The 27,573-nt window shown below is 39.1% G+C and overlaps 1 protein-coding gene across 3 annotated transcripts; it reads left to right on the top strand.

Moving 5' to 3' along the window:
• Positions 1-686: 686 nt before the first annotated feature.
• Positions 687-26,258, top strand: LOC115425357 (sterile alpha motif domain-containing protein 9-like). 3 transcript variants are annotated; one of them, XM_030142897.1, is made up of 7 exons: positions 687-904; positions 2,687-2,855; positions 4,507-4,617; positions 6,537-6,632; positions 9,566-9,658; positions 20,083-20,128; positions 20,227-26,258. In XM_030142897.1, exons 3-7 carry the CDS (start codon positions 4,517-4,519, stop codon positions 25,036-25,038), a joined length of 5,148 nt encoding a protein of 1,715 aa, XP_029998757.1. In that variant the 5' UTR covers positions 687-904; positions 2,687-2,855; positions 4,507-4,516; the 3' UTR covers positions 25,039-26,258. The 3 variants fall into 3 exon arrangements, with proteins under 3 accessions (XP_029998757.1, XP_029998844.1, XP_029998928.1); XM_030142984.1 differs by having other exon boundaries at positions 2,652-2,855; XM_030143068.1 differs by lacking the exon at positions 687-904 and adding an exon at positions 1,734-1,852.
• Positions 26,259-27,573: the final 1,315 nt, after the last annotated feature.

Genomic DNA, 27,573 nt, shown 5'->3' with positions numbered 1-27,573 from the left:
TTTAGACAGTTATGTACAGGACAGGGGAGATTTTATTCATGTTTATTTAGAAATAACAGTTTCTCAACAGTTTTTGGTTTAAAGTGATTCCATTTTTTTTTTTTTTTTTTTTTTTTTTTTTTGACACAACCTCTCCAGCCTTTGAAAACACCCTTTCACATGGTACAGAAGATGTTGGCATGCACAAAAACACAAGAGCAAGATTATATAAATTGGAGTACGGTAATTTTTTGTCTCTCCCAGTACTCCAGATAAGCAAACCTTAAGTGTCTAAAATAATGTTAGATTTAGTTTACCTTATCAGGAGTTATCAAATCCAAATGTTCCCAAACAGGAGAAATCCTCCTCTTCTTCACTGGCTCCATCCTTCTCTTCTCATTCTCCTAAATCTTCAAATCATCTCTCTCTCTCTAAACTCTTCAAACTATCACTAAACTATTTATATAACTCTAGAATACAAAAACTATCCAAACTCTGTTCAACCTCTGCACTGACCGTAACGTAATCAAAACCCCACATTTTGAACGGAGTTTATATTGCTGTTTATATTACCGCCAAACCTGAATCAGATGGAACTACCTCTGAACCGCTTCACGAAGCAGTCACGTGGTACAGCTGGGCCGCGAGGACCACTTTCCACTTTCGCCTTCTGACGTCATCATTTTCGCCTCCTCGCCTAACGGAAATGTCCCCTCCAATACTCGACACACACTTAGAAGCTTCGGCAAATCTCGTAGCATCACTACAGAAGAGGAAAAAACAGAATTGAACCGATAAAACTAAGTCAGAAGTCACGAAACTGACAAATAAGTTGGACACGGATGTCGAAGAGACGAGTGACGAACTGCAACTTCCAGTCAGGACGGCGTACAACTGTTTACAGTTGTAAACAATTGATTTCCCGGTGAGTAAAAAGTTATATGCTAATTAGCATGCTAAATCACTAGCAAAGTCTTACATGTGGTTAAAAACCTTAAAGTTAGCCTTGTACTCTCACTAAAACCAGTCGGGATCAGAGGTGGTGTTAACCGAAAATATTCCGTCATTGACGGATTTAAAAAAAAAAAAAAAAAAAATGACGGAAAATTCTGAAGGCCGTTCGTCATTTTGACAGATTAAAATACTGAGGGTAATCTACTGTTAACCTTTCCTGCTCAGCTCGTCCGGCCGTAGTCAGTGAGCACAGGGGAGATGTCCTCCAGGGCCAATGCTGGGGTTAACTCCCCAGCCAGTAGTGGAAGACAGCAGCTTTTATTTCATGCACAGTATATCCATGTTAGAACACTTTTTCCTTCTGTCCTCTTACACACTCATACTCAAAACTGCCGCTCCCTCACCTTGCTTGACCACTCACACCATACGCACGCGCCACACACCGCTCTCGCACTTAAAGGAGCTCACACACACACACACACACACACACCAGTCTCAAAACACTGTGAACAGAACCTGCTGCAGAATCACTGGTCTGTCTGTGAACAACTCATCAGACAGTCCAGAACACATCCACCTGTACAGAACCAACTGTCCACAACTGCACTGAACACAACAGCTGGACTGCAGTCACATGACCCACCGTTAGTCCACTTGCAGTAGACCCCCCTGTCCAGTTGGTGCCAGTGTGAATATTAATCAGTCAGTGTCCAGTCTTGTGTCGTTGTTTTGCTGACTTTATCCAAATTAGATGCTACTTTGCTAGCGCAAACTGTGAAGACAGCCGGGTCTCCGTAGTTATTTTAAAAAGTCCAGTGAATGTGATGGCATTGATAAACGCAGTGAAAAAACAGGGACTGATTCCGTGAAGGATGGCGGACAAGCAAGGAATACGCCAGTGGCATTTGGTGGGCTATATGTACGCATTTTCTACCTTTCATGTGTTATTAGATGGCATGTCCATTTGTGCGTAGATCTCTGGTTCACAGAACCCTCAGTGCAGGATAACACACCAGTTAAAAGTGGTGAATATAATTATGCCAGTCGTGATATCACGTTGGTTTATCAGCCAGCAGGAACTACAGCTGCTGCATCACTGAGATGTTTTTGAACATTAAATACTACTAAATATATCTCATCATTAAAAATAAAAAATTTGAAATGACGGATAATAATATGTTATGACGGAATTTTTACGACCCTGTCTGTCAAAATGACGGACAATAAAAATGTCTAGCGCAACCTCTGGTCGGGATAAACTTGAAGCAGGTTGGGATCATTCCTAAGTGTCTGAAGCCTGTGTTTATGTGCTTTATGAATCTTGTGTTGTTGTTAAATGATTAACTACTGTGTGTGTGTAATGTTTGATAGCTGCTTGGTGTAAGCTAATGTGGTGTTAAACCGGTGTTAGGCCGGCAGACATTTCATGCAGCTAAGCTTATGTGAGTTTGTTAAATTCTTAAAGTGGTGTTTTTCACTGTCATAAACAGTAAAATTAATGTAAATAGGTTACAGTATGAGCTGTATGCTAAGGGAACATAGTTTATTTTGAAGTGTTTGTGTGAATTCATGTTCTGTGTACTGTGAGTAGGATGTTTCTTAAGAATTCATGTTAACAAGAAGTAAAATGGACACTGTGAAGTAGTAACTTAATTTAAATATATCAAAATGGACCGTTATTATGGACTAAACGAATAATTGTTTGCATGGCTGTGTAGGCTGTTTTTATTTATTTATTTATTTATTTTTGGAGTCCTTCGATTGGGTCTTCAATCCTCGGTTCCTCTACCATCTTCTGCTGTCGTCCATCTGCATCTTCATCCTGGTTGCTACTCATCTTCAGAAAAGGAGCCCTTCCATACTTACATCTCTATATTCTCCCCCATCGCCATAGTCACCTCGGACATTCACTGTGGGAGAAGGTGAGTGCACTCATTTCATTTTATTTCATTTTACTTGCTTGTTTTTTTTTTGTTTTTGTTTTTTTTTCTTTTCATTTGAACTTTTCCTTTTTTTATACCTGAGATCTCAGTTTTCTTTTTGGTAAAAAAAATAAATAAATAAATAAATAAATAAATAAATAAAAAAAAAAATATATATATATATATATATATATATATATATATATATATATATATATATATATCCAGTTGTGGTTCAACAAAGGTATTTAAAAAAAACCTGTGTATTGTGAATCCAACTGTGAATTAATGGTATAGGCATTGTAGTCTTTTAATGCAGTACTCACTTTAATTTACTTACCTTTTTGAGATATTGTCACATGAAGGATCTTTACTGGTTTCAATATATATTCCTTTAAAAATGACATTCAGTTGTTGTGTGTGTTATTTGGGGTAGATATTACAGGTCTAATTCAACTATTAGGCAGGTATATATCAGCAATCTCCTCATCGAATCTAGAATCAAAGTCAACCCTCACTTCCTATTAGATTTTTAACACTGTCCTAAAGTGACAGGTGCAGGCAAAGGGTTACATCTGTTAATACTTCAGATCTACATATTACAGCTCCACACAGAAACAGTCCTTCCTTTAGCGGGTGGTGCTAATTCCACACCCTAAAAATGCACTAACAATGAGGTAAAACCAAAAGAACCTGTTTTATGTCATCTATATTAAAAAAAAATCTTCCTTGTGTTTTGTTGCCACATTTCCTCTGATGATATGGATGAAAAAATATTATGGTTATATGAGGAGACCAGGTCCAAACCAAACCAATGAGAACCATGTGGCGCATGTGACCAACACTGAGATGTAGACTTACATGTAGATAAAATGTCTGACTTGTACAGTAAATACACAGTAATACACACTAAATACACATAATATTATTGATCAGAAACGCATACATTTAGTCTCCTGATTTCAGAGCTTTCTCCTTCTATCAACAAAAAGAAAAAAGAAAAAAGATTAGCAATTTTGACGATTAGTTTTCATTAAAATAAAACTGATAAAGAGCATTAAGACAATACGAAAAACAATGATGAAATGAATGAAAAGAAAAAAATTATAGGCAAAAATTAGTAAAATGATCAAATAAACAAAATGAGTAAATGTTACAAAATAAGTAACAAAATACATAAAAATTTCTACAATTTATTTTAACAAAAATGAACAAAAACAAATTAAATAAATTAATAAATTGACCAAAGATGATGAAAATCAATGTAATAAATTGACAAAATGATAGATAACAACACAATGAGCAAGAAAATAGACAAAAACACATAAAATATTCTTATAAACAATCAAAAACTAAAGAAATTATTAAATAACAAAAATAATCATAGTAATAAAATTAACAAAAAAATAAACATCAAAATAATCTATGATGTAAATGAAAAATCAACAAAAGCAAAAAAAAAAAAGAACAAAAATCATACTTATTTAAACTTTGTGCCACATTTGAATGTAAAAATGTTATTTCTAAATAAAACTGTTTGTGGGACATTGTGACACATGATTTCAGGAGGTCTGGACCTGGACTCTTTCCATTTGATTTTACTGTGTTACTCTCTCTTTTCATAACTTTTCATATTACTCGATTTTCATAGTTAAGCTGAGATGGAACCCCAGCAGAACCAGAGAGCAGGTTCTTCAGGTCCTCAGTCTGTGTGCAGTGCCATGTCCAAAGAAGAACCTCTGTGTTTTGGAAAAGGAGAACAGTATGTACATCATCTCATCCTCAGGATTAAACACAAACCATGTGTATGGATAAGAGTCATATGTAAAAATGAGTTTACTGTACTTCACCATGTATATGTTGAGGTGGAAGTAATGGCACAGTATACATATATATACATATATATATATATATATATGTGTGTGTGTGTGTGTGTGTGTGTGTGTGTGCGTGCGTGTTTTAATACAAACACTGAATTTTCTGGTCCTTACATTTTGACAAAAGACTTTTATTTTAATGCATTTGGATTGATTACTTTTTATTTGAGAATAGATTACAATACAATACAATATCTTTACTGTCATTGTAACAAGTACAATGATATTTAAAAGTACCGTCCAATCTATAGATCATATATAAAACCTTCTATAAAATTACAAATAAAAGCAGCTAATGATGCAAAACAGCTAAGCAGTTATTTTGCATCATTACACATGTTTAGGGGTTATTCCATAGACTCATCTACACAACACCTAACCCTAACATTAAAACATCTCTTAACCTTCCAGTGTCCGGGTGAACATATTATACACACTTTGTACTTCATGTAGTAAAAGATCATATTATTTTTCACAAGTTTGTTTTGGTCAGAATTCAAAGTTGCTCATTCTTGCAAGATTTTTAGAATTCTGACCCAGTCACTAAAATCAACACATTGTAAACAATGTTAAATTCCTTCACTAAGGCTGAATCCCAATTCACCCCTTGGCCCCTCCCCCTTACCTCTAGCCCTCTGTTTTGCATGTACCCGTGAAGGGGTAGTGTTGTCCCACTTCTTGATTAGACAGATGGGAAGGGCTAAGGGAGAGGGCTGTATAGATCTCGAAACTGAGATATTTCAGGACCACACTATGAACGGAGGGGTAAGAGAAATTTCCCATAATTCTGTTTGAATCATCAGCAAGATGGAGGTAAACAGAGCAAAACAATGCAGCAGTCTGATGAAAGAAACACACAAATATATGTATTTTCTTCATAAACAACTTCATCGTTTGATCGACCATTTAATGCTGTTTCATTGTGTTGTAGATCACATTTCTGCGGTTTATAGCTGATAGCCATAAAAAAGATGACCAAAGCCCATGGAACAGAGACAGTTACAGCTGCTGACGGCATGGAGAATACTGTCGGAAACAAAGTTTTCACATCTGATAATAGCAGCATCAATGACTGCTGATGACGGAACAGGTCTGGAAGGGTTGTTCCATTTCATAGGGGAATGTTTCAACCCCTACCCCTCGCAGCTCCATTTCAGGGGTAGTGCCAAGTGCAAGGGCCAAGGGGTAGGGGTAAGGGGGAGGGCTAAGGGTGAATTGGGATTGGGCCTAACACTCTTCTCCCAAGTGAGTACAAAGTACAAACTGATACATTTTAGCATTTAACATGTGACCCAGCACAAAACATAATATACATAATAATGTACAGTATATTAACCATTGTTGGTGTCGATCATTGACATACACTAGGATGAAAAAAATAAATAAAATGAATAAAAAAATAACAATAATAATAAGTCATCGAATTTTTATGTAGTATATTGAAAAAAAAAACATTTTGGGGGGGGTTTTAGTATCAAAAAATGTGTTTACATTACTAACACAGCATTTAAATGGTTAAAAATATGAAATAAAATACAAAATACTCAATAATATGACAATTACTGAGGGTTTTTTTGTGGCTCAAGTTGATGAAATAAAAAAAGAATGTATAAAACATAAAAACAAATTGTATGAAAAAACATCTTGACATTACTTCAGTGCTGTCAGTGGTTCAGAAGGTCTACCCTGGGTGGGATGCTGGAGGGTTAACTCTGTATTCATTTAAGTCACTTTAAGTTTATAACTGTTCTTTTTCTGCATCATCTGCTGGAAGTGTAAGACTTTCTCTTGCCTCGTCTGCCAGGAGTCGCCCACTTCCTCATGATACAGAGAGGGTGGACAAAAAGCCAGAAGAGACTCAGTCTTTTCGGTCCAGGACTCCACCTCCAGACTTTTCTGGGTAAGATATTTCGTATGACTATGTTAGGAGAAATTTAGACTTAATATCTACATGTATCTTATATCCACCTGTATCTCTAATAGTCACACCCATTAGTATTTGGACACTGACACAAATGCTGTAATTTTTCCTCTGTAAACCACCACAGTGCATTAGAAAAGCTTCAGCTTTAATTCAAGGGGTTTAACTCTTTATCCTCTGAGACATTATTCCAGGTAAAGGTGCTGCTGTGAATTGTCATCTGTTTCAGTGTCATAAAAGCTGCTGAGAATATGTACTTGTCAGTGGCAGCTGCTCATCTTTCAGAAAGGGGAAGCTCATGATTGGCTTACATCAAAAAAAAAGTCAAGTTATTTAAACATAAATTCGGTCCTCCATTCCTTTTTAAGAAAATGGTCAGTGACCTTGTCGTACCAAGTAAACAATAAAACATTGAAATTATGTTAAATTGAAACAAGGAAGTACAATGAGTGTGTTTTATTTACAGTGCAAGAAATGAACAAGTAATTTCGCAGTGGTTTCTGTCTGGATTTCACAGCAGAATGTGCGATGGTATTAAACTGAACTCTGTCAGTGAAGGAGTAGATCTCAAAATAGCTGTCAATCAAATGGGATTCAGGCTTTTGAATGATCCTTCAATCAGCATGTGGAAGTCCAGCGTCCAGCCCAGCCAAGCTCCGCCCACAGCTCCATTCACCCCCAGAGACACTGAGCGTCCGGGGGCGGGACAACATCATGGCATTTATCCAATTACCGTCCAGTTTTGAGGCAGTGAAAAAAACTGTTCCACTCAGTCCCATTGACGTGCATGGACACTGAGCGTCTACAGGCAAATGCACCGAGCAGAGATCGAATGAAAAAACAGAGACACAGGAATGTATGAGAAGTGAACAACATCGAGTCCGTTGATTTGTGATAAAGCAGATTCTGAATGAACTCTTCAAACACATTTGTAGTCAATGAAATGTCAACACAACCGTACATATATAACCATTTAATTTTCCTAATTTTAGGGGAAGCCGAGCTTCCCTTGCAGTCTATGAGAAATCACCTCTGGTACTTGTGTTCTTTTTTTTTGGTGGTTTTGCTTTACTGTGAGTTTTAGGGTCAAAACAGAATGGAATAACAGAAAAAGAAAGGAATTGAAGTTTGACAGGTTTTTATGAAATAAGGCACTCAGAATGTACATCAATAAGAGATATAGGATGTTGAACATGAACTGTGAACTGGAACACACTGAACAACAAAAAGGATTTGAATTTAGGCCCAGTAGGTTTTGTTTTGGGGGCTCGTTTTTTGTAAATCAGTCCAGGTGCTTTTTGACACTTGGTTGAACCCCAAAAAGCAGTTACATGGTCAAAACTCGGTCAAAACACAGTAAAAAAAAATTTAATAAATAAAGGAAAATCACCACAACACTGTAAACAACAGTAAAAACAATAAAACACAAGGAAAACAGTAAAAAGAAAAAAAAAAAAAGCTCAAAGCATCTACATTTATAGTGAGTCAGTCTCACTCACTGCTCTTTGTTTTACCCCCCATTACACAGGTGGCAGGGGGTGCACTGAGCATGCTCAGATGTCTATGGAAAGAACAAGGTCTATTCTATCTGCACGTTTTGAGACAAACTTTGATAATGATACACCAACCTCCTAAGATGTGTTCTCGACTTGGCTGGATATTATTAAAGGGTTTTTCTTCATCATCTAAATAATTCTGTGATCATCTTCTTCAGTTGTCTTCTGTTTTCTTCTAGGCCTTGTGATGTTACTGAAATCTGTTGTGGATTCTTTATTTTTAAGAATGTACCAAATTGTTGATTTGGCCACCCTTAAAGGTTTCAATATTTGTCTAATATGTTTCTTTAGTCTTTTCAGCTTTCAGTGAACAGCTACTAAAACCAAATTTGACATTAGGAATAAACTCCATCTGCTTCATTTGTCATAAATAACCAGGTGTCATGTCTGCTCCCAGACTGTGTCTGTCTTTTCTGTTTTCTCTGTCATTTCCTGTTTTATTTTGTTAAGTTTCCCTCTTGTGTCATGTCTGGTGTCTTTACTTCCCCTCCTTGATTGTTTCACCTGCTCCTGATTACCTGACTCCTCCCTGATTATCTCCACCTGTGTCCAATTGTCTTCCCGCCCTCTTGTGTATTTAAACCCTGTGTTTTCCCCTGTTCCTTTGCCAGTTTGTGTTCTACCTTTGTGTGCTCACTTACCAGCGTTTTTGGATACCTGTCAGTCTGTCTGCCCGTTTTGACCCGTTTTGCCTTCCGACCACCGATTCTGCCTGTTCCTCGTCTGCCTGCTCGTCTGGTTCTGACCTGGTTCGTACTTCGACTTCTGATTCTGCCTATTCCCTGACTACCTCAGCCTCCAACGTGTTACCTTGTGTTTCGACCCTCGCCTGGACCCTGACCGTGAGTAGCCTTTCTCTCATGTCCCGTTGCCTCCTGAATTGCCCTCCTGTGTATGACCTGGCTTGTTTTTTGACTATCCTCTGTTCTGCCCTAGTCGGGGTGTTGACGGGAATCCTCCGGCTCGGCCGTGCTGACCATCCATATTCCCCGCTCACAGCCCGGACGAAGAGTCCAGTATCGCATGCCTTCACAGACATGTTATCTATTTTGTGCTGTGTTTTTACTACTGTGATTGTGTTTAATAAACACCCTCAATTGGTCATCTGTGTTCTGGTCTTGCATTTGGGTTCAGCCTTTGTACTAGTCCCATTACACCAGGGAGCAGGACACATCTGGTCACAAGGAGGCAAATTTGTGTCGCTGTCCAAATACTTATGGACCTGACTGTTCATTATCTGCTGCTGTCTCACCTTGAGGCTAATTACAATAAGTTGTTGTTATAAATGGAGGTTATATGGTTTATGTGGTATAAAGTGTTTTCATCCTTTCCCCTGTCATATCTACTATATGACAGGATGGACAGAAAACCAGAAAAGCCATTTCCACCTCAGTCTGTACGGTCCATGAGTCCACCTCCAGACTTTTCCAGGGGAAACACAGCAGAGACGTAAGTCATTTTGTTTGCTTTTGCAGGAATCTTATAGTATCTGTTCTTCAATATGATCTATAAAACAGACCTACAGACTAGGGCATTAACAAAAAAGTCGGTTTATCAACGCTTCAACATCTGTAGCACAAGTCAATGTTACTTTGGAGGAGTCGATTTGTAGTGTGTTATTCTCTCTCTTCCTTCCATCACTCGACAGCGCACAAGCCTTCATTCAGCGCATGTCAATACTTTCATCATTGTACATGAAAACATCCGGTTGGTGTGGGTCCAAAAAATGTCACTTTATTTGTGAGGCGGGTCAAATAATTCCACAAAAGCAGGTTGGGAAAAAAAAAACCCGACCTGCGCATCACTAGCGCAAAAGGCCAAGCCTGAAGGAAGAAGACAACTCAGAGAAGGATTATTAAACTGACTGTGATGTAGAAAAACAATCATCTAAGTAATGTTCTGTGAACCATGTAAGCACCACCAATACTGAATAATAACATGGACAGCCAGTGTGTTTGGATTATTCTGTTCATTTATTTCATTCAGACAATGCACTCTTTTCTCAAACATGCTGTGTGTCTTTTCTGCCGCTGTCTGAACCTTTTCCTACTTTATGTTGTTCAGTTAAAATTTTTTTTTTTTCAAGATCTTTTTATTGAAGTTTTCTCAGAAAAATGCAAGTGCAGTGCTGAATGGTCATTGAAGAAATCTTAAGTAAGCATAGGTGTAAATTAAACGCAACTAGTACCATAGAAAAGAAAAAAAAAAAAAAAGGTGAAGCAGAGCAAACAACAAACTACATAAAATAATCCCTCCTTAGTCATTGCCAGTACACTAGAAATAAAAATAAGGGGTCACTATCATGACAAAAATCTACGCTAGGAGTAAGTATGGAGTAAGTAGCATTATTAAACTGCACTTAAAAGTCAAGCATTTACAGGGTCTGGAATGTTTTTAGGAAGGGACCCCACACTTTCTGGAATTTCCCATTTGATTGCTGAAGTGAATATCTAATTTTCTCCAGTTTTAAGCAGGACATAATGTCTTCTAACCACTGTGCATGAGTGGGGGGGAAAGCATCCCTCCATCTAAACAGGATTGCTCGTCAAGCTAGAAGGGCAGCAAAGGATAGAGTGCGTTGTTTTTCTGTAGACAGCTTAACTTCACCTTCCATTACACCAAATAGAGCAGTCAAGGGATTTGGTTCTAACTTGATGTTTAACAGCTGAGAGAGTGTATGAAAAATTTCAGTCCAATATTTGTTGAGGCTTGAACAGGACCAGTACATGTGGATGAGAGAAGCTTCTGCATGTTGGCATTTGACACAGTGTGGACAAATATCAGGGTATATGGAAGACAATTTTGCTTTTGAAATATGAGCTCTGTGCACCACCTTAAACTGTATTAAACAGTGACGTGCACAGAGGGAGGATGAATTCACCAGTTTGATTATGGTAGTCCAGGTAACGTCTGATAAGTGAAAACCTATATCCTTTTCCCGTGCTTCTTCAAGTTTATCTGTGGGAGAATGCCTATGGTCCAACAACATGCCATAAAGGGCCGAGATAAGCTTCTTTTTAAGTGGATTTAGAGAAAGGACTGTGTCAACAAAGGAGGAGTCTGATATTGTAGAGCTGGAAGACTGGGAAAGGACAAAGTGTCTTGCCTGAAGATACCTAAAAAAATTTGACTTAGGAAGGCTAAATTTTTCACTTAGCTGCTCAAATGGTGCCAAGCTGTTGCCTATGAACAAATCTTTAAAACGCACAATACCCTTCCTATGCCATTCTTGAAAGACCAGGTTTTGACAGGATGGTTTGAAGAGGTGGTTTGATGCAATGGGGCTTAAGGGAGAGAAGCTGTGTAGACTAAAGTATTTCCTAAATTGGGCCCAGATTTTTAGAGAGTGTTTAACCACCGGATTTCTGATTGGTTTAAGTGAGGGAAGTGGAAGTGAGGATCCAAGGAATGCAAGAACTGACAAATTATCATTTGACTGTAACTCCATCACCACCCAGTCAGGACAGTCAGGTTGGCCAAAGCAGGAGGACCAAAATGCGAGGCAACGCAAATTAGCAGCCCAATAGTAAAAGCGGAAGTTTGGGAGAGCCAGACCCCCTTTAATCTTAGTTTTCTGAAGGTGAGTCTTGTTCAGACGTGGTCGTTTACCCCGCCATATATATGAAGAGATAACTGAATCAAGACGTTGAAAAAAGGAACCAGGGATAAAGAGAGGTAAGGCTTGGAAAAGGTACAAAAATTTAGGTAAAATGGTCATTTTGACTGAGTTGATACATCCTATAAGAGATATTGACAGGGGGGACCACTGTGTTAAGGTCTGTTTAGTTTGATTTAACAATGAGATAAGATTCTCTTGAAATAGATCTTTATGATTTCTTGTTACTGAAATGCCTAGATATGAAAACTTGTTATTCTCAATTTTAAAAGGCAGATTGGTAAAGTCTAAGGCACGTGCTTTATTGTTGATGGGGAAAAGCTCACTTTTATTGAGATTTAATTTGTGGCCTGAAAGTTTACCAAACTGATTAAGCAGCAGCAGTACAGGGGGTAATGAGACAGTTGGGTAAGAGACAAAAAGTAACAGGTCATCAGCATAGAGTGAGACTTTATGTTCCATGCCACCCCTCCAAATGCCAGATATGTCTTTACTAGTGCAGAGTGCTGTGGCAAGAGGCTCAATGGCTAAATCAAAAAGCATAGGGCTGAGGGGACACCCCTGGCGGGTTCCATGATGTAAATAAAAGGGTCTTGACCATTGTGAATTAGTACGGATTGAAGCTGTGGGATGAGAATAAAGTAGTTCAATCCATGAAATTAAATTTGGACCAAAACCAAATTTGTCCAGCACAGCAAATAGATAAACCCATTCGACCCGATCGAATGCCTTCTCTGCATCGAGAGAAACAACGCATTCAGGGACATCCTCACAGGAAGAGTAAATAATATTAAAGAGTCGTCTTATATTGAAGTAAGATTGTCTGCTTTTAACAAAACCGGTTTGGTCTTTGGATATGATTGTGGGAATGACATCCTCCAACCTATGGGCCAGAACCTTGGCTAAAATCTTCGCGTCAGTATTTAAAAGGGAAATAGGTCTGTAAGACGCGCATTCAGTTGGGTCTTTACCTTTTTTTTGCTATAAGAGTAATACAGGCTTCTGTAAAAGAAGGAGGGAGGGAATTGAGTTTACAAGCATCTGAAAGAACTGAACATAAAAAAGGGGAAAGCTACGGAAGCGTATTGCATTCACAAAAAAAAATAATTTCGGCTCTGTTTTTCTGAATTAATGAGATAATTATCTCATAATTACGAGAAAAAATAAGTTAAAAAAAAAAAATCGGCGCTGTTTTTCTGAGTTTATGAGATACTGTTTCCTGAAAAAAAAAAAAAAAGCTCTGTTTTTATGAGTTTATGAGATACTGTTTCCTGAAAAAAAAAAAAAAAGCTCTGTTTTTATGAGTTTACGAGATACTGTTTTCCCAAAAAAAAAAAAAAAAAAGCTCTGTTTTTATGAGTTTACGAGATACTGTTTTCCGAAAAAAAAAAAAAAAAAAGCTCTGTTTTTATGAGTTTACGAGATACTGTTTTCCGAAAAAAAAAAAAAAGCTCTGTTTTTATGAGTTTACGAGATACTGTTTTCCGAAAAAAAAAAAAAAGCTCTGTTTTTATGAGTTTACGAGATACTGTTTTCCGGAAAAAAAAAAAAAAAAAGCTCTGTTTTTATGAGTTTACGAGATACTGTTTTCCGGCAAAAAAAAAAAAAAAGCTCTGTTTTTATGAGTTTACGAGATACTGTTTTCTGGAAAAAAAACTGTTTAGATAAGATACTGAAGAAGAATAAATGAATGAATGAATAAGAAAAAGATACTGTTTTCTGGTGGACGGAGCAGCTCAACTGTCAGAACAGCGGCGCTCGGAGCCTGTAGCCCGGCTTCCTGACAGGACAGGACGCGGTGATGGGAGTTGGCATTAATGAAGTCAAATAAAATGACATTCACCATGATTAAAGAAAATATGCGTCTTGGTGTCCCGGTTCACCCCCCACCCCCGGACAGCTTTCCATCAGGTCCAGGTGGAAAGCTATGGGGGTGGGGGGTGAACCGGGGCACCAAGAGCTCCTCCACAGATCTAGTTCTGACTAATGCGTTCCATTAGGTCCGACAAATAAATGAATACACATTTGCACTCTTCTGCTGTGTATATTTTCTTTAATGCTGGTGAATGTCATTTTATTTGACTTCATTAATGCCAGGACCTGGAGTACGCTGTTGACACCATCCTGCTCAGCACATCCTACAGTCAGCTGACAGATGCTCTGGGCAGTTACAGTGAAGAGGCACAGAAGCTTGGCCTCCAAGTGAACTGGACAAAAACCAAGCTCACGCATGTCGGTGATGGGCCAGATCCACCTCCCTTGCAGCTTAGTAATGACATTGTAGAACCTGTCAAGAGCTTTGTGTATCTGGGGTGATGACAGACAACGGGGACCTAAAACCAGAGATTACCAGAAGAGCCCTGGCAGCATCAGCTCTGCAGTCTCTCTGGAAACCACTGTGGCGGCACCAGACCATCTCACGCAGGACGAAGCTCCGGATCTACAACTCTGCCGTCCTCTCCATCCTGCTCTATGGCTCGGAAACATGGCCCTTAAACCAGACTCTGGCTGCCAGAATAGATGGCTTTGATAGCAGGGCTCTCAGAACCATCAAAAACATCAGGTGGACCCGGCGGGTTTCCAATCAGGTGCTTGGAGCCCGCACACGCCAGCCCAAAGCATCCAGCCTGGCCGCGCAACGTCGCCCCCGCTGGTTCGGTCATGTCCTCCGCCTCCCTCCTGACCATCCAACAAGAGCCATCCTTCAGTTTGACCCAAAGGCCGCAGACTGGAAACGACCACAAGGCAAGTCCCGCACCCGATGGCTCGACGTCATTGCAGGCGACCTCCAACAACATGGAGTTACCATGGAGGACGCAGAGCAGCTGGTACAGGACCACCAGCCATGGAAAACACTGGTTCACCTGGTCGGCCCAATGCACCGGGACAGGACACCCGCCCCATGGCAGGAGTCCTAGTAGTAGTGGTAGTCATTAATGCCAACTCCCATCACCGCGTCCTGTCCTGTCAGGAAGCCGGGCTACAGGCTCCGAGCGCCGCTGTTCTGTCGAGTTGAGCTGCTCCGTCCACCCGCTCCAGTCCAGCTTACACACCGGGGAGCGGATAGCTGTCCACCTGGACCTGATGGAAAGTTATTGGAGGGGTGACGAACCGGTACACCAAGCCGCTCCTCCATGGATCTAGTTCTGACTAATGCTTTCCATCAGGTCCGACAAATAAATGAATCCACATTTGCACTCTTCTGCTGTGTATATTTTCTTTAATGCTGGTGAATGTCATTTTATTTGACTTCATTAATGCCAACTCCCATCACCGCGGTCGTGCCCTGTCAGGAAGCCGGGTTACAGGCTCTGAGCACCGGTGTGGTTGAAGGGCTTGATCTGTGCACAAAGCGGGGCTTGGTTCTGATTTCTGTGAACGAAACTAGTTCCATGATCCGTAATCGGAACCGGTTACGAGAACGGAAACAACTTCACGCTCCCCCGAGAGGCTTTCAGCAGCACAGATAGAAGGAGCTCCTGCCTGGACCAGGGACCACTGTCCCACTGACAGAGAAACACAGCCACATTTTATTTTTTTTCGGAAAACAGTATCTCGTAAACTCATAAAAACAGAGCTTTTTTTTTTTTCCGGAAAACAGTATCTCGTAAACTCATAAAAACAGAGCTTTTTTTTTTTTTTTTTCAGAAAACAGTATCTCGTAAACTCATAAAAACAGAGCTTTTTTTTTTTTTTTTTTTTCCGGAAAACAGTATCTCGTAAACTCATAAAAACAGAGCTTTTTTTTTTTTTTCGGAAAACAGTATCTCGTAAACTCATAAAAACAGAGCTTTTTTTTTTTTCAGGAAACAGTATCTCATAAACTCAGAAAAACAGAGCTTTTTTTTTTTTCAGGAAACAGTATCCCATAAACTCAGAAAAACAGCGCCGATTTTTTTTTTTTAACTTATTTTTTCTCGTAATTATGAGATAATTATCTCATTAATTCAGAAAAACAGAGCCAAAATTATTTTTTTTTGTGAATGCAATACGCTTCCGTAGAAAGCAGTGGAGAGAATTTCTTAAAAAATTCTGCTGGGAAGCCGTCAGGGCCCGGGCATTTACCGGACTGCATTGAGGAGATGGCTAGAGCTATTTCTGCCTGGGATATGGGCTCTTCTAATCTGTTCCTTAAATTTAATGGAAGACTGGGAATATTGAGACCACTTAGAAAGTCAGGGATTTCATTGTAATCAGTCTGAGATTCCGAATTGTAAAGCTGGATGTAGAAGTCCCTGAATGCTTCAGTAATTTGAAAATGATCTGTAGTTAATGGCCATTCGGTAATTGAATTTTAGTGATGTATTGTTTCGCCTTGGAGCCTTTGAGTTGATTAGCTAATAATTTATTAGATTTATCTCCATGTATGTAAAACAAGGATTTGCTTTTTAAAAGCGATTGTTCAACTGGGTGAGTGGTGAGCAAGTCAAATTTGGTTTTAAGTTCCAATCACTTTTTATAAAGATCTGGACACTTAGTCTGGGCATACTGTTTATCAATTTCTCTAATTTGGTGGGTAAGGTCTGATCGCTCCTTATGGGATTTTCTCTTCATTTGAGCAGTATAAGATATAATCTGCCCACGGAGGTAAGCCTTAAGAGCATCCCATACAATTGAACTAGAAATGTCTGGAGACATATTAGTGGTAAGAAAAAAGGCTATTTCCTTCTCCATGAATTTGACAAAATTATCATCCGACAGCAAAGTTGAGTTGAGTCGCCACCGTCTGTCCCTTTGAGGAAGACCAGAGAAGGACATGGTCAAGACAATAGGAGCGTGGTCAGAAATGACAATACTCTGATAAGTACAGGAAAGAACCAGAGAAATCAATTGGTTATCAATAAAAAAATAACTAATCCTTGAATACGTGTGATGCACATGTGAAAAAAAAAAGAGTATTCTCTGTCAAACGGATGTAGAAAGCGCCACATGTCACAAACACCGTAATCAGAGAGAAAGGCCTGAATAAAACGAGCTGACCGACTGACTGTGCTGGGGTTTGTAGAGGATCTGTCCAAGACCGGGTTTAGCCAGCAGTTAAAGTCATCTCCAAGTATGAGAGAGTATGTATTAAGGTCTGGAAACAATGAAAACACATGTTCAACGAAACCTACATCATCCACGTTTGGGGCATAAATATTTACAAATACCACTCGTGTGTTATATAATTTACCAGAGAGGATCACATAATGGCCAAACTTGTCAGAGATCACGTTATGCGGCTCAAAGGAAATATCTTGGCTGATAAGAATTGAAACTCCTCGGGCTTTAGCTTGAAAAGAGGAATGGAACCCTTGCCCCAACCATCCCGAAAGCAAACGGCCGTTGTCTGAACTACGAATATGGGTTTCTTGCAGGAAAGCTATCTCTGTCTTAAACTGTTTGAGATGTGAGAAGACCCTTCTTCTTTTAACAAGGTGGTTTAGACCCTTAACATTCCAGCTCAAAAGGTTTAAATGTCTATTCATACTGCTTGACAAGGAAGGTTAGGATATAAGTGCAGTGACCTAAGCAGAAAACTTAGAAAAAATTGTGTGGTACTAGTGTGTGGTATTAGGTTTAAAAAAAATAATAAAGAGTGACTGGCTATGACATATCCCCCCAACCCACCCTCCCCAAAGAAGACAGCTGCTAGAAAAAAAACCAGCACACTCTTCAGAACAAACATTGTACAATAACACAACTTCCTGTCTCACACTAAACTAAACATAGCTCCCATAACAAGAACATAAATGAATTTAGCACCTCGAAAATAACATGTAGACTAAGCAAAAATCCCTTCTCTATATACAGTTGAAAAACCCAGATATAAGCTCTGACATATGATTACAGATAACAGAAAACAAATACGAAATCCCAACTTAATAATGTTTAGTTAAGGTTGTCATCTGAAGTTATCAAAAAGTGCACCAATGAAAGAAAAAAAAAAACAAAAAACGTATTACACTGGCATTTTTAAGCATTCCAATACCAAAATGAACAGGATATCAATGATGCTCTCAAAGGGGCCAGGCTATACAAGAAAGCATAATGAAAAGAAATTCAGTCTTCGGCACATTACTTGAGTAAAGTGTCTGAACAGCATGCTAATTGCATGTAAATATGAATAATAGTCTGTAGTTGTCTGGCGAGTGGAGCGGAGCAAAGATACTCACGTACAAACCAGAGGGACGAACACATTCATCTGTGTCAGAACGCGCCAGCTATACCATAGTTGAGCATTCAGAAAAGCAAGGCCACCGATTATATAGGTATAAAGACACTAAACAGTCCCATTACGAAGATTTTGGTAACCTGTGGGAGTTCTCGATGTACTTTTGTGCCTCATCCACGAAGTTAATCCACTTTCTGGCTCCATCAGGCAGCGTAATACAAAGCCAGGCGGGGTGGAGCAGAGCCGGCTTCAGTCCCAGTTTATAAAGTTCTGCCATTGTCTCCCTGTATTCTGCTCGCTGACTGAGAACTTCGGGGCTGTAGTCCTCTACAACCCGAACTGGCTGGCCGTGGTATTCAAGTTTCCTTCTCCGCCGTGCCTCTCTGATGAGAAGATCCTTCGTCTGGTAACGGTGTAAGCGGAGGATGACTGGTTGTGGTCACTGTCTGGGGGGCGGTTTGGCTGCTAAAGAATGATGAGCTCTGTCGACCTCTGGCGGTGATGGCAGAATGTCGTTCCCAAACGCCTCACACAGCAGCTTCAAAAAGAACTTAGTGGGGGGTCCGCTTTCAGTGGACTCTGGTAAGCCCAGAATACGTATGTTCTGTCACCTGCTTCGGCTCTCCAAGTCAGCAACTTTAGCCTTTAGCCGGGCATTATCTTCACGTAGAGTCGAGCAGATGCCCTCAAGGTCTGTAACTCGTTGACTAAGATCTTCTGTAGCGAGTTCAAGGGACGAGACACGTTGGTCATGGTCCTCCACTGCGAGCCGCGTTTGGTCAAGTTTCGAGTTGAACTGACTGAATGATGACTTGAAGTCATTGGCTAACGCCGCACGATGCTCCTCGAGCAGTGTAGTAATAGCCTCTAGGGTTAAGCTAGCATTAGCGTCTTCTTTTTTACCCGACTTTCCGCCTTTCGAAGCCATTTCAATGACAACAGGGTTTGTTTAAGCTTAACAAAAGAAAAAAGAATAAAAAGAAGAAGGGGATACGTTTTGGCGTGATAATTGGGGGGCTAAATGGTCGAAAAAAGTTAAACGTTCATGGGAGCAGACATACAACATGTCTACTCCATCTATTCACCGGAAACGGAAGTCGTTCAGTTAAATTTAAAAGAAAATTCAAGGTGTTAGCCTACATTTTTTGGTTAAATGTCTGAGAAGGACTGTTGATGCTTGTGTCTTTCCAGTTTTTTATTCTGGTCTTTACTGTACATTGTTAATGTTACAGTGAACGTTAGTACAAGTTGCTCATTGTTGAACAGCTGTGTGTCTGTGTTGTTCCTCCACTGTCGATGTGATGACGTCATTACACAATTAGTTGACTCGGCTTCGACTTTATTGACAAATAAGTAGATCTGAAAAAATCTGAAGTCACTAATGCCCTAGAACAGACTATACTGAGTGAAGTGTAGAAGTGAATATTAGGATGCTAAAATACAATCTCATTTCCAAACAAGTTGGAAAACTTAAAATGTAAACAAAAAGAGAATGCAATGATTTTTTTTAAAGATCATAAATCCTCATTTTATTCACACTAAAACATAGTAAACCTGTCAGAATGTTTCAATGGGTAAAATGTACTATATTGAGTAAAGTGGTTAAATTTTCTGGCAGTAACATGTCTCCATAAAGTACCACTGACTTTTCCAGTCTTGAACATGCCCTATTTTTTTTTCTTAAAATGACTCATTTCCTCAGTTTAAACATTTGATGTGTGTTCTCTGTTCTATTGTGAATAAAATACAGGTCTATGAGATTTTAAAATTATTGCATTCTGATCTTATTTACATTTTACCACATTTTAGTGGAACATTGTTTGCACCTAGACTCACTAAAGTTAATTTGGTGTTCAATTCAACAGTTATAGTAAAAATGGTACATTAAAATTAATTTCAGACATGCACAACACATTTTCACGTCAAAATCTTTTGGGTGTGAGGATAATATCACCTGATATGTCACTTACCATTTTTGTCCACTATGTAAACAAAATGAGCTTTTACCCAGCAGTTTAAAAGATACTGAATATTAATAATGTTAGTCCAATCATTCTATTTTTTATGATCTAATCATCTGCATATCCTGTTTTTTCTTAACAGGAATCTGCTACCATTTGCGGCACCATTCCCTGCTGGCCGAAGACAGGTAAAAGTCGTATGTTAAGACAATGTTATAGCAGCTTTATCACAATCATTTTGGTTAAAAAAAACACTGATTTGCCATTTTACCTTTTGTGTGTACAGACAGAATACAATGTTGCACTCCCACTCCTTATTGAAGACTGGACCAAAGAACATGTTAAACACTGGCTGATGACAAGACTTAAAATTGGAGAACATGTTGCACAGAAACTGTTTGATGACGAGTTGTCTGGAGCTTGCTTAGTCTCTTTTGAGAAACAAGATCTGATAGATCTAGGTGTTCCACGAGCACCAGCAATGCAAATTATACGGGAGGTTAAAAAGTATAGGATTCACTCAGAGTCTGGGGGGGCAACTTATGAACTACACAAAGGTGAACTATTAAGTGCAGAGAGGAAAGAACTTCCAGATGAATCTGTGGAAACAGTGTCAGTAGATTCTGGAATTCTAAGTCAAAGTGCTTCAGTGCTGATGCTGCAGGAAGCAAGAGACAGAATTCGAAGTGCACTGGATCAGCAGACAACAAATGTCCTGGAGTTACATACAGAACATACAAATGATGCATTGTTTCTACAGACCATCAGACCAATAGGTCAGATCCGGCCCTTTGACAAATGCAGCCCCTTTATCTTTTACAAAAACAATGACTTTCTCCCAGCTGCAGCTGGTCCAAGTAATCTCCTTGATCCAGTCCATGAGTACCAGCTACTCCCCTCTGCAACAGAAGTCAGTGAAAGAGAAATCCTTTACGAGTTCTCCAAGGAAGTGTTTAGCTTTGCTGCGAGTTGCTTGAATTCACGCACCAATGGTACTATTCATTTTGGAGTAAAAGATGAAGGCCAGGCACACGGTCAGATAATAGGGCACAAGATCACCTCTTTCAGTAAATATACTCAAGCTTTTGAGTCAGATCTAAGTGAATACTTTGAAGAAAAACACATAAATACTGCCAGAATGTGCATAAGACCTCCTGTATTCATCCAAGTTCAATCTCAGGATGGGTCATCATTGGATAAATGGGTAATTGAGGTTGACGTGGTTCCAACGTATTCAGAAACACAAGATAACGTTTTCTATACTTTACTGAACATTGCATCAACAGAAAAGAAGGAACAGTGCAAAACTGAATGCCTGTTTGTGCGGGATGGGCCCAGGTCAATCAATATTTTATCCGATTCAAATCCACGGATAGTTCAGGAAAAGATGAAAGGTATAAATGATAAAGTCAGTTGCTGGGCATCAGCACGAAAGTTAGCAGAGGAGAATGAGCACAAAACCCCTCCACCCTGTAACCACGAGGGCCAAAGGCTGAAACAGCTCATTACTCGTGGAAGAGATTCATTTCAGAATTCTCTTCAAGTCATTGTTGTTACTGACAAATGCCACTCAAGCCAAGTGGAGCACCTGGATTTTTTAAAAGAGATGAAATTGTTTGCAGTCCTTGAGTTTGACCCAGAGTCTCATGTAAATGGAACATGCAGTTTTTACAGAAAAGACCGTATAGCCAATCTTCACTTCCCACACATGTACAGGACTCAGGACAGTGCATCTGTGGTCATTAAGAACCTGAACTTATTCAAGCAGACAAGTTGGATTTTTTGCAATGGACGAGTGAATGAAGAAGATGATCAAGAGAAACCTCTTACACCTAGTGAATGGCTGAAGAAACGGTCTGGTGACATCAACAATATGATATCATTTCTCTGCAGTCCTGATCTGCTTCAAAAGCAGGGGCTACTGGTTTTAGTCATTCTTCACTCAGCTGTTACTGACATCTCAAGCCCCATTCTAGAGGCTTTTTGTGCAATCTATCGCACATTGGAAGGGGCTGATAATATGCTGTGCATATGTAAAGATTCTACTGTGTTCAACCACTGGAAGAACCTGGTTGAGTGTCGCTGTAAGGAAGACATTACTAATAAATGCATCTATCAGTTGAGTCTTTTTGAAGTGTCCAGCACCATCAAAAGACTTAAAGAACCTCAGAAACAATCCTCTGTTAGATTCTTGCCATCCACAGGAGCAAGCTCAGTCCTCCTAGCAAAAAAAGATGAGGAACTGATGCCTGACTTGGATATTTTGTGTGAAAATGAATGTGAGAACACAGAGATTGAATCAAACAACTCCTTTCAAGAGTTTGTGAAGGAAACAGAGGAGCATTTTTACCGGGGAGGACAAATCTCATGGTGGAACTTTTACCTCTCTGAGCAGCCAGGATGCCTGCCATTCATTAAACGAGACAAGTATGGCGATCTATATGAACTGATCACTCCTGTTCAAGCCTACACATCTCCATGTGCTGTTATCAATCTGTTCCATCACCCAGGATGTGGAGGAACAACTCTAGCAATGCATGTTCTTTGGAACTTAAGAAGCAAATTCAGATGTGCTGTTGTTAAAAACCAAATGGCAGCAAATAAAGAGATTGCAGTGCAAGTCTTGAATCTGCTGACATATGGGAAACATGAGCAGTCGGGCAACACTCCTGTTCTCCTCTTGGTGGACAACTGGTATGATTTAGAGGATCTGAAGCAATGCATCATCAATATTGCCAATGTCAGGAAGCAGCCTAACAATCTCATGGTAATGATATTGAACTGTGAGAGGGTACCGTTCCCTGAAGTGAGCTCTAGAAATAGCTGCTACCCAAATGTGTTCATTATCAACAAGCTCTCAGACAAAGAGCAGGGCCTGTTTTCTCAGAAACTCAAAGAACTCAAGGATTACCATAAAACTCCTGAGACTTTCTATGCTTTCATGATCATGAAAAATAACTTCAGTGAGGCTTATATCACTGATATGGTGAGCAACATTATTAAGGGTCTTGACACCACTACCCAACAGGGTACGCTTTTGTCCTTCCTGGCTTTACTGAACACCTATGTCAATGGATCCTACATGTCACTGTCTCTCTGTGAAGATTTAGTGGGAATAAGGAATCCTCTATGGAAGCAGGAAACTCTGGATGATAAAATGAGCCCTTATTCGGCCCTGCTGATCACCTTCACCGTCGAAGAACATGGCACCTATCAAGCAGTACGTTTCTTACATCAAATGATTGCTGAGAACTGTCTCCGAGTTCTCAAACACAGTTTTTCTCTGGCTGAGATGACCATAAACCTTTTGCACTGTGACAAACTCTACAAGTCATGTATGGGAAAGGATTTCTTGGTCCAAACCATTCAGAGTATGCTGATCACACGTCAGCGAAAAGAGCAAGGAGATGACAAAGACACAAAGTTCTCCCCATTGATTGAAGATATACGTGAAAATGAGGGACTTGACCAAATCAAGGAAGTCTTAGAAAAAGCAACTGTTAGGTTTGACAGAAGTGCAACACTGCCTCAGGCACTGGCAAGGCATTTTTGCTTAAATGAGAAAGACTTCCAGTCTGCTCTCAAGTGGGCTCTGGTTGCACAAAGCAAAAAGTCAAACTCCTACATTGCAGATACTGTTGGACAAGTGTACAAATGCCAACTCAAACAGGAAATTGAAGATTCAGAGGATCGCACTGCAGAATCACTTGATACATGCCTACAGTTAGCATGCAAAGCTGTGTCTGCTTTCCAGGAATCACAGGACCTGGCGAGGAATGATGAACAAGTTGATCCTTTTGATCGATACAACAGAAAGAGACAAAACTCTTACAATACATCAGGCTACCTTGGAGTGACAGAAGTCATAATGATGCTTCTTGATGTTATTAAAGCACTTCCTATTTTCAATGTCCGCGACTATCACAAAAGAGACAAACTGATACAGTTTCTCAGAGGTCAACATCCAGCAAACAGTTTACATGATCACAGTGACACAACCAGTAGCAGGTTTGTTGCTGTCCTGGTATCTCATGAGAGATTTCTGGTTTCTTTGAAGCCAAAGCTGAAGGAGATCTTCAGTTTCTTTGAAAATTATTTCACATATTTGAGGCCTAGACATGTTCTGCTGGAAAAGGAAACAGTCAATGAAAGAAACAAACGCAAGGTTTCTGAGCACTTTAAGAAATACATGGAAATATTTAGGCTTTCAAAAGAGGAAAAAATGTCGGAAAGGGCCAGGAACCCAAAATTAAGTCTTCAACAGGCCATAGAAGACCAGAGGCGTGATCTGGAAATGAAGCAAGCAGATTCATTTGCTGGACTCCTGCAGTGTTTGACTCAGAAAACTGTGAAGGAAATAGAGGACATTTTCATGAAATGGAAGTTTATCTTTGACAACTCTGGGGGTAGACTGCCAACTTCAGACAGAGTCAACTTTATCCTGGCAAACATTGTTCTTCACAGCCTCAACCCACACTCCAGACAACTGAAAAAATATGAGGAATTGGTTGACCTTCTCAATGAAGCCTTGCAAATGGAGGGCACTCATTCAAATCTGACAGAGCTCTACTACCTGTCCATGCTACTGATGTGGCCATCACAAGGACAAAGCCCTGAGAGCATTGCAGCATACAAAAATATCAGCATCTATATCACATCAGCAAAGAAATCTTTCTATCGACGCTTCTCTTACATGTTTCCCACGAGAAGTGCCCTTGCTCACTTCTTCCTTGGAAAGTCCAATGGACTGAAGCGAATAGTTGCTAAAGTGAAGCTTGATCACAGCTTGATCAGCGCTTCAAAGAAGCAAGGTAGCTCCTCCGGAGAACAAGGTGGACATTCACGTACAATGCACCATCTCTGGCAGAGTGGCGCAGCATGGTATGAGCCAGAAGTCCAAATGAAGCTGTTACGGATTAGAGGGAAATCTGAAAATGGTGACCTTTACATTAACTATAGTGGCAACCTAAAACTCCTGGTGCGTCCAGCTTACCTGGGTGATATCCGCAGTGGCTGCAGCTGTGAGGATGTGTCCTTTTACCTTGGATTCACCATGGAAGGTCCTGTGGCATATGGTATTACATATGTAAACAACTGATTAGGCCCTCTAACTTATACATGTCAGAGGTTGTCCGGTAAAGATGGTACACAGAAGGACTAAACTTACTTCATAACTCATACCTCATAACTGGAGAAATAAAAGGTCTCACTATTATTATAAATAATCAACAACAAAAAAAAGTTACAGGTGTTTATATTTAAAAGAAATATAAATGGAAAAGGAGCTATTCTGGGGGTACTTAAAAATCTAAATGGACACTGGTTTAAGATTACAGAACCTTGCAAAAGATTACAAAACTTTTAATCTAAATTGTATGATGGCTCACTTCCAAGTCAATAATGATTCCAAGAGATGGACTTGGTTGGACTTCGACTCTGGTTTTAATCTGTGGAGGAACTGTAAAGTCAGAACCAACAGTGAATGTGACTTTAATATTGAAATCAACAGACAAGGACTTTGGCTCTAAAATGACTCCAGTGTTCAAGTATCTTCAAGGGTATTACTGCTGATGGCCACTAGATGCTGCTCCAAAAACTCCTGACTCCCACATACTTACAGTGAATTTCTCTCTAAAAATACTCAGACAGTATTTTTTCAGGACTCATTTTGATCTCATTTGTTTTGTCTGGTGATCTGATTCATTTATAAACTTCTCCTCTGTTAATCAGATCTCAGGTTGACTTGAAGATCTTTGATTGACAAATTTGATTGACAGCTTTCCCCTTCCAAGTCAGGCTTTTGGAGTTTCTTACGACTAAATAAAACATATTTTTATCCTGACAGACAGATTGATTGCATGTCAGAAGAGAGGAAAAAAATGTCACAAATAGCCAGGAACCCCAAATTAAGTCTCCGACAGATCATAGAGGGCTAGAGGTGGGATCTGGAAATGAAGCAAGCAGATTCATGTGCTGGACTCCTGCAGTGTTTGAATCAGAAAAATGGGAAGGAAATGGAGGGTATTTTTATGAAATGGAAGTTTATCATCAACACCTCAACTCTTTAACTTCATCCTGGCATACATTGTTCTGTGGATTGATGCTGCCACACTCCAGACAGCTGAAAAAGTATAAGGAGTTGGTTGACCATAAGTGATTTAAAAAAAAAAAAAAAAAAAAAAACATAACACAAGTACAGAGAAAAGTCACTGATCTTCAGCTCAGCAAGTTGTATGAATTTTTATAGATCTGAAGATTATTTCTGCTGTAAAGGTGACATGGACATGATAGAGCTTTGGTTTTATTCTTTCAGCTTTGTTATAAAGTAAACAAGTATATCATCAGCATAGAAATGTGTGCAGTTTTATGTGTGTTTTACCATGTTTACTTGTAATGTGTGAAGATGAAGCTCAGTAGAGGACCTCTTCTCAGCCTATAACACATTTACAAGCACTTATGGACATGTTTTCTAATCCTGGATCAGTTGAATCATGTTATGTTTATATTTGTTTTGTTTTTTTCTGCCTGGTATTACTATACAGGGCATTTTCCTGTATCTGCAAACAATAAACATCAGCCTGCAAGACCAGAAACATACCTTTACCTGTCCAAGTTTCTTGTCTCTTGAGTATGGACCAAGTTGAAGAAAAAAAAATCAACAAAAAATGTTTCCATTATAGATAAAAATGTATTTAGACGCTTTGTAGTATATACAATCACCGCATTTAAAATCATGTCACGCAGAGTATTTTATCTTAAATCTAGACATAGAGTCACAAATGAGCTCTAGTTGATGATACTTATTGATTGATGATTTGGCTAGCTGAAACAACATAAAGAATAGCATGCAAAAAAAAAAAAAAATTCCTGTGCCTACACTGGGTAGGAACAGCAAACATTCATCACATTATAACAGATTGATTTTAGAATTTGCAAATTCACCATCTACAACAGTAATGAGTTCGTAATTTGTAATGAATAACTTTACAACCTCTACAGCTATGGAGTTTTAACTAAACTGACAGTATTTTCACATAGTTTTTGTATTTTTGTCTGTTTTAAAAATTAGAAACAAAGATACTGAACATCAGAACAAACAACAACTATTGGTAATTTCAGTCTGAAAGTACTGTCATAGATGAATTAATCCAGGGGTGTCAAACTCATTTTAGTTCAGGGGCCACATACAGCCCAATGTGAGCTCAAGTGGGCTGAACTAGTCAAATAATAGGCATAAGAATCTATAAATAACAATCCAAATGTTTCTCTTTTGTTGTCAAAGTTAAATTACTTTATGAAAATGTGAATAAACAACCATGTACAACCTGAAATAACTTCTTTTTTTTTTTAATAAGTGCAGTTTCAACAATATTATGTCACAGCTTATTATTAACACACAGTGGATCTACAAATGCACCAAACATTTGTAACAGGCAGAATATTGTTGAAACTGCACTTGTTTTTCTTTAGAAATTTCAGGTTCTTCATATTTGTTCAGCTTAGTCACATTTTATTGTGACAGGATTTGTAAATGTAAATATTTTCATAATGTAATTTTACTTTTTTCACATTAGACCAAGGAGAAAATTTAAATCCAAATCAAATTTTATTTATATAGCACCAAATCATAACA

Source organism: Sphaeramia orbicularis, chromosome 1 (genome assembly GCF_902148855.1).
Source record: "Sphaeramia orbicularis chromosome 1, fSphaOr1.1, whole genome shotgun sequence".
Classification (NCBI taxonomy): domain Eukaryota; kingdom Metazoa; phylum Chordata; class Actinopteri; order Kurtiformes; family Apogonidae; genus Sphaeramia; species Sphaeramia orbicularis.
Note: the sequence above shows the minus strand (reverse complement) of the source record. Positions and strands in the feature narration are given on the sequence as shown.

Excerpts from the sequence above, each read along its gene's own strand:
- LOC115425357 (XM_030142897.1), top strand. The coding sequence starts at position 4,517 with ATGGAACCCCAGCAGAACCAGAGAGCAGGTTCTTCAGGTCCTCAGTCT. Across the intron at positions 6,633-9,565 it reads CCACCTCCAGACTTTTCTGG|GATGGACAGAAAACCAGAAA; the intron begins GTAAGATATTTC and ends ACTATATGACAG. Across the intron at positions 20,129-20,226 it reads TCCCTGCTGGCCGAAGACAG|ACAGAATACAATGTTGCACT; the intron begins GTAAAAGTCGTA and ends TTGTGTGTACAG.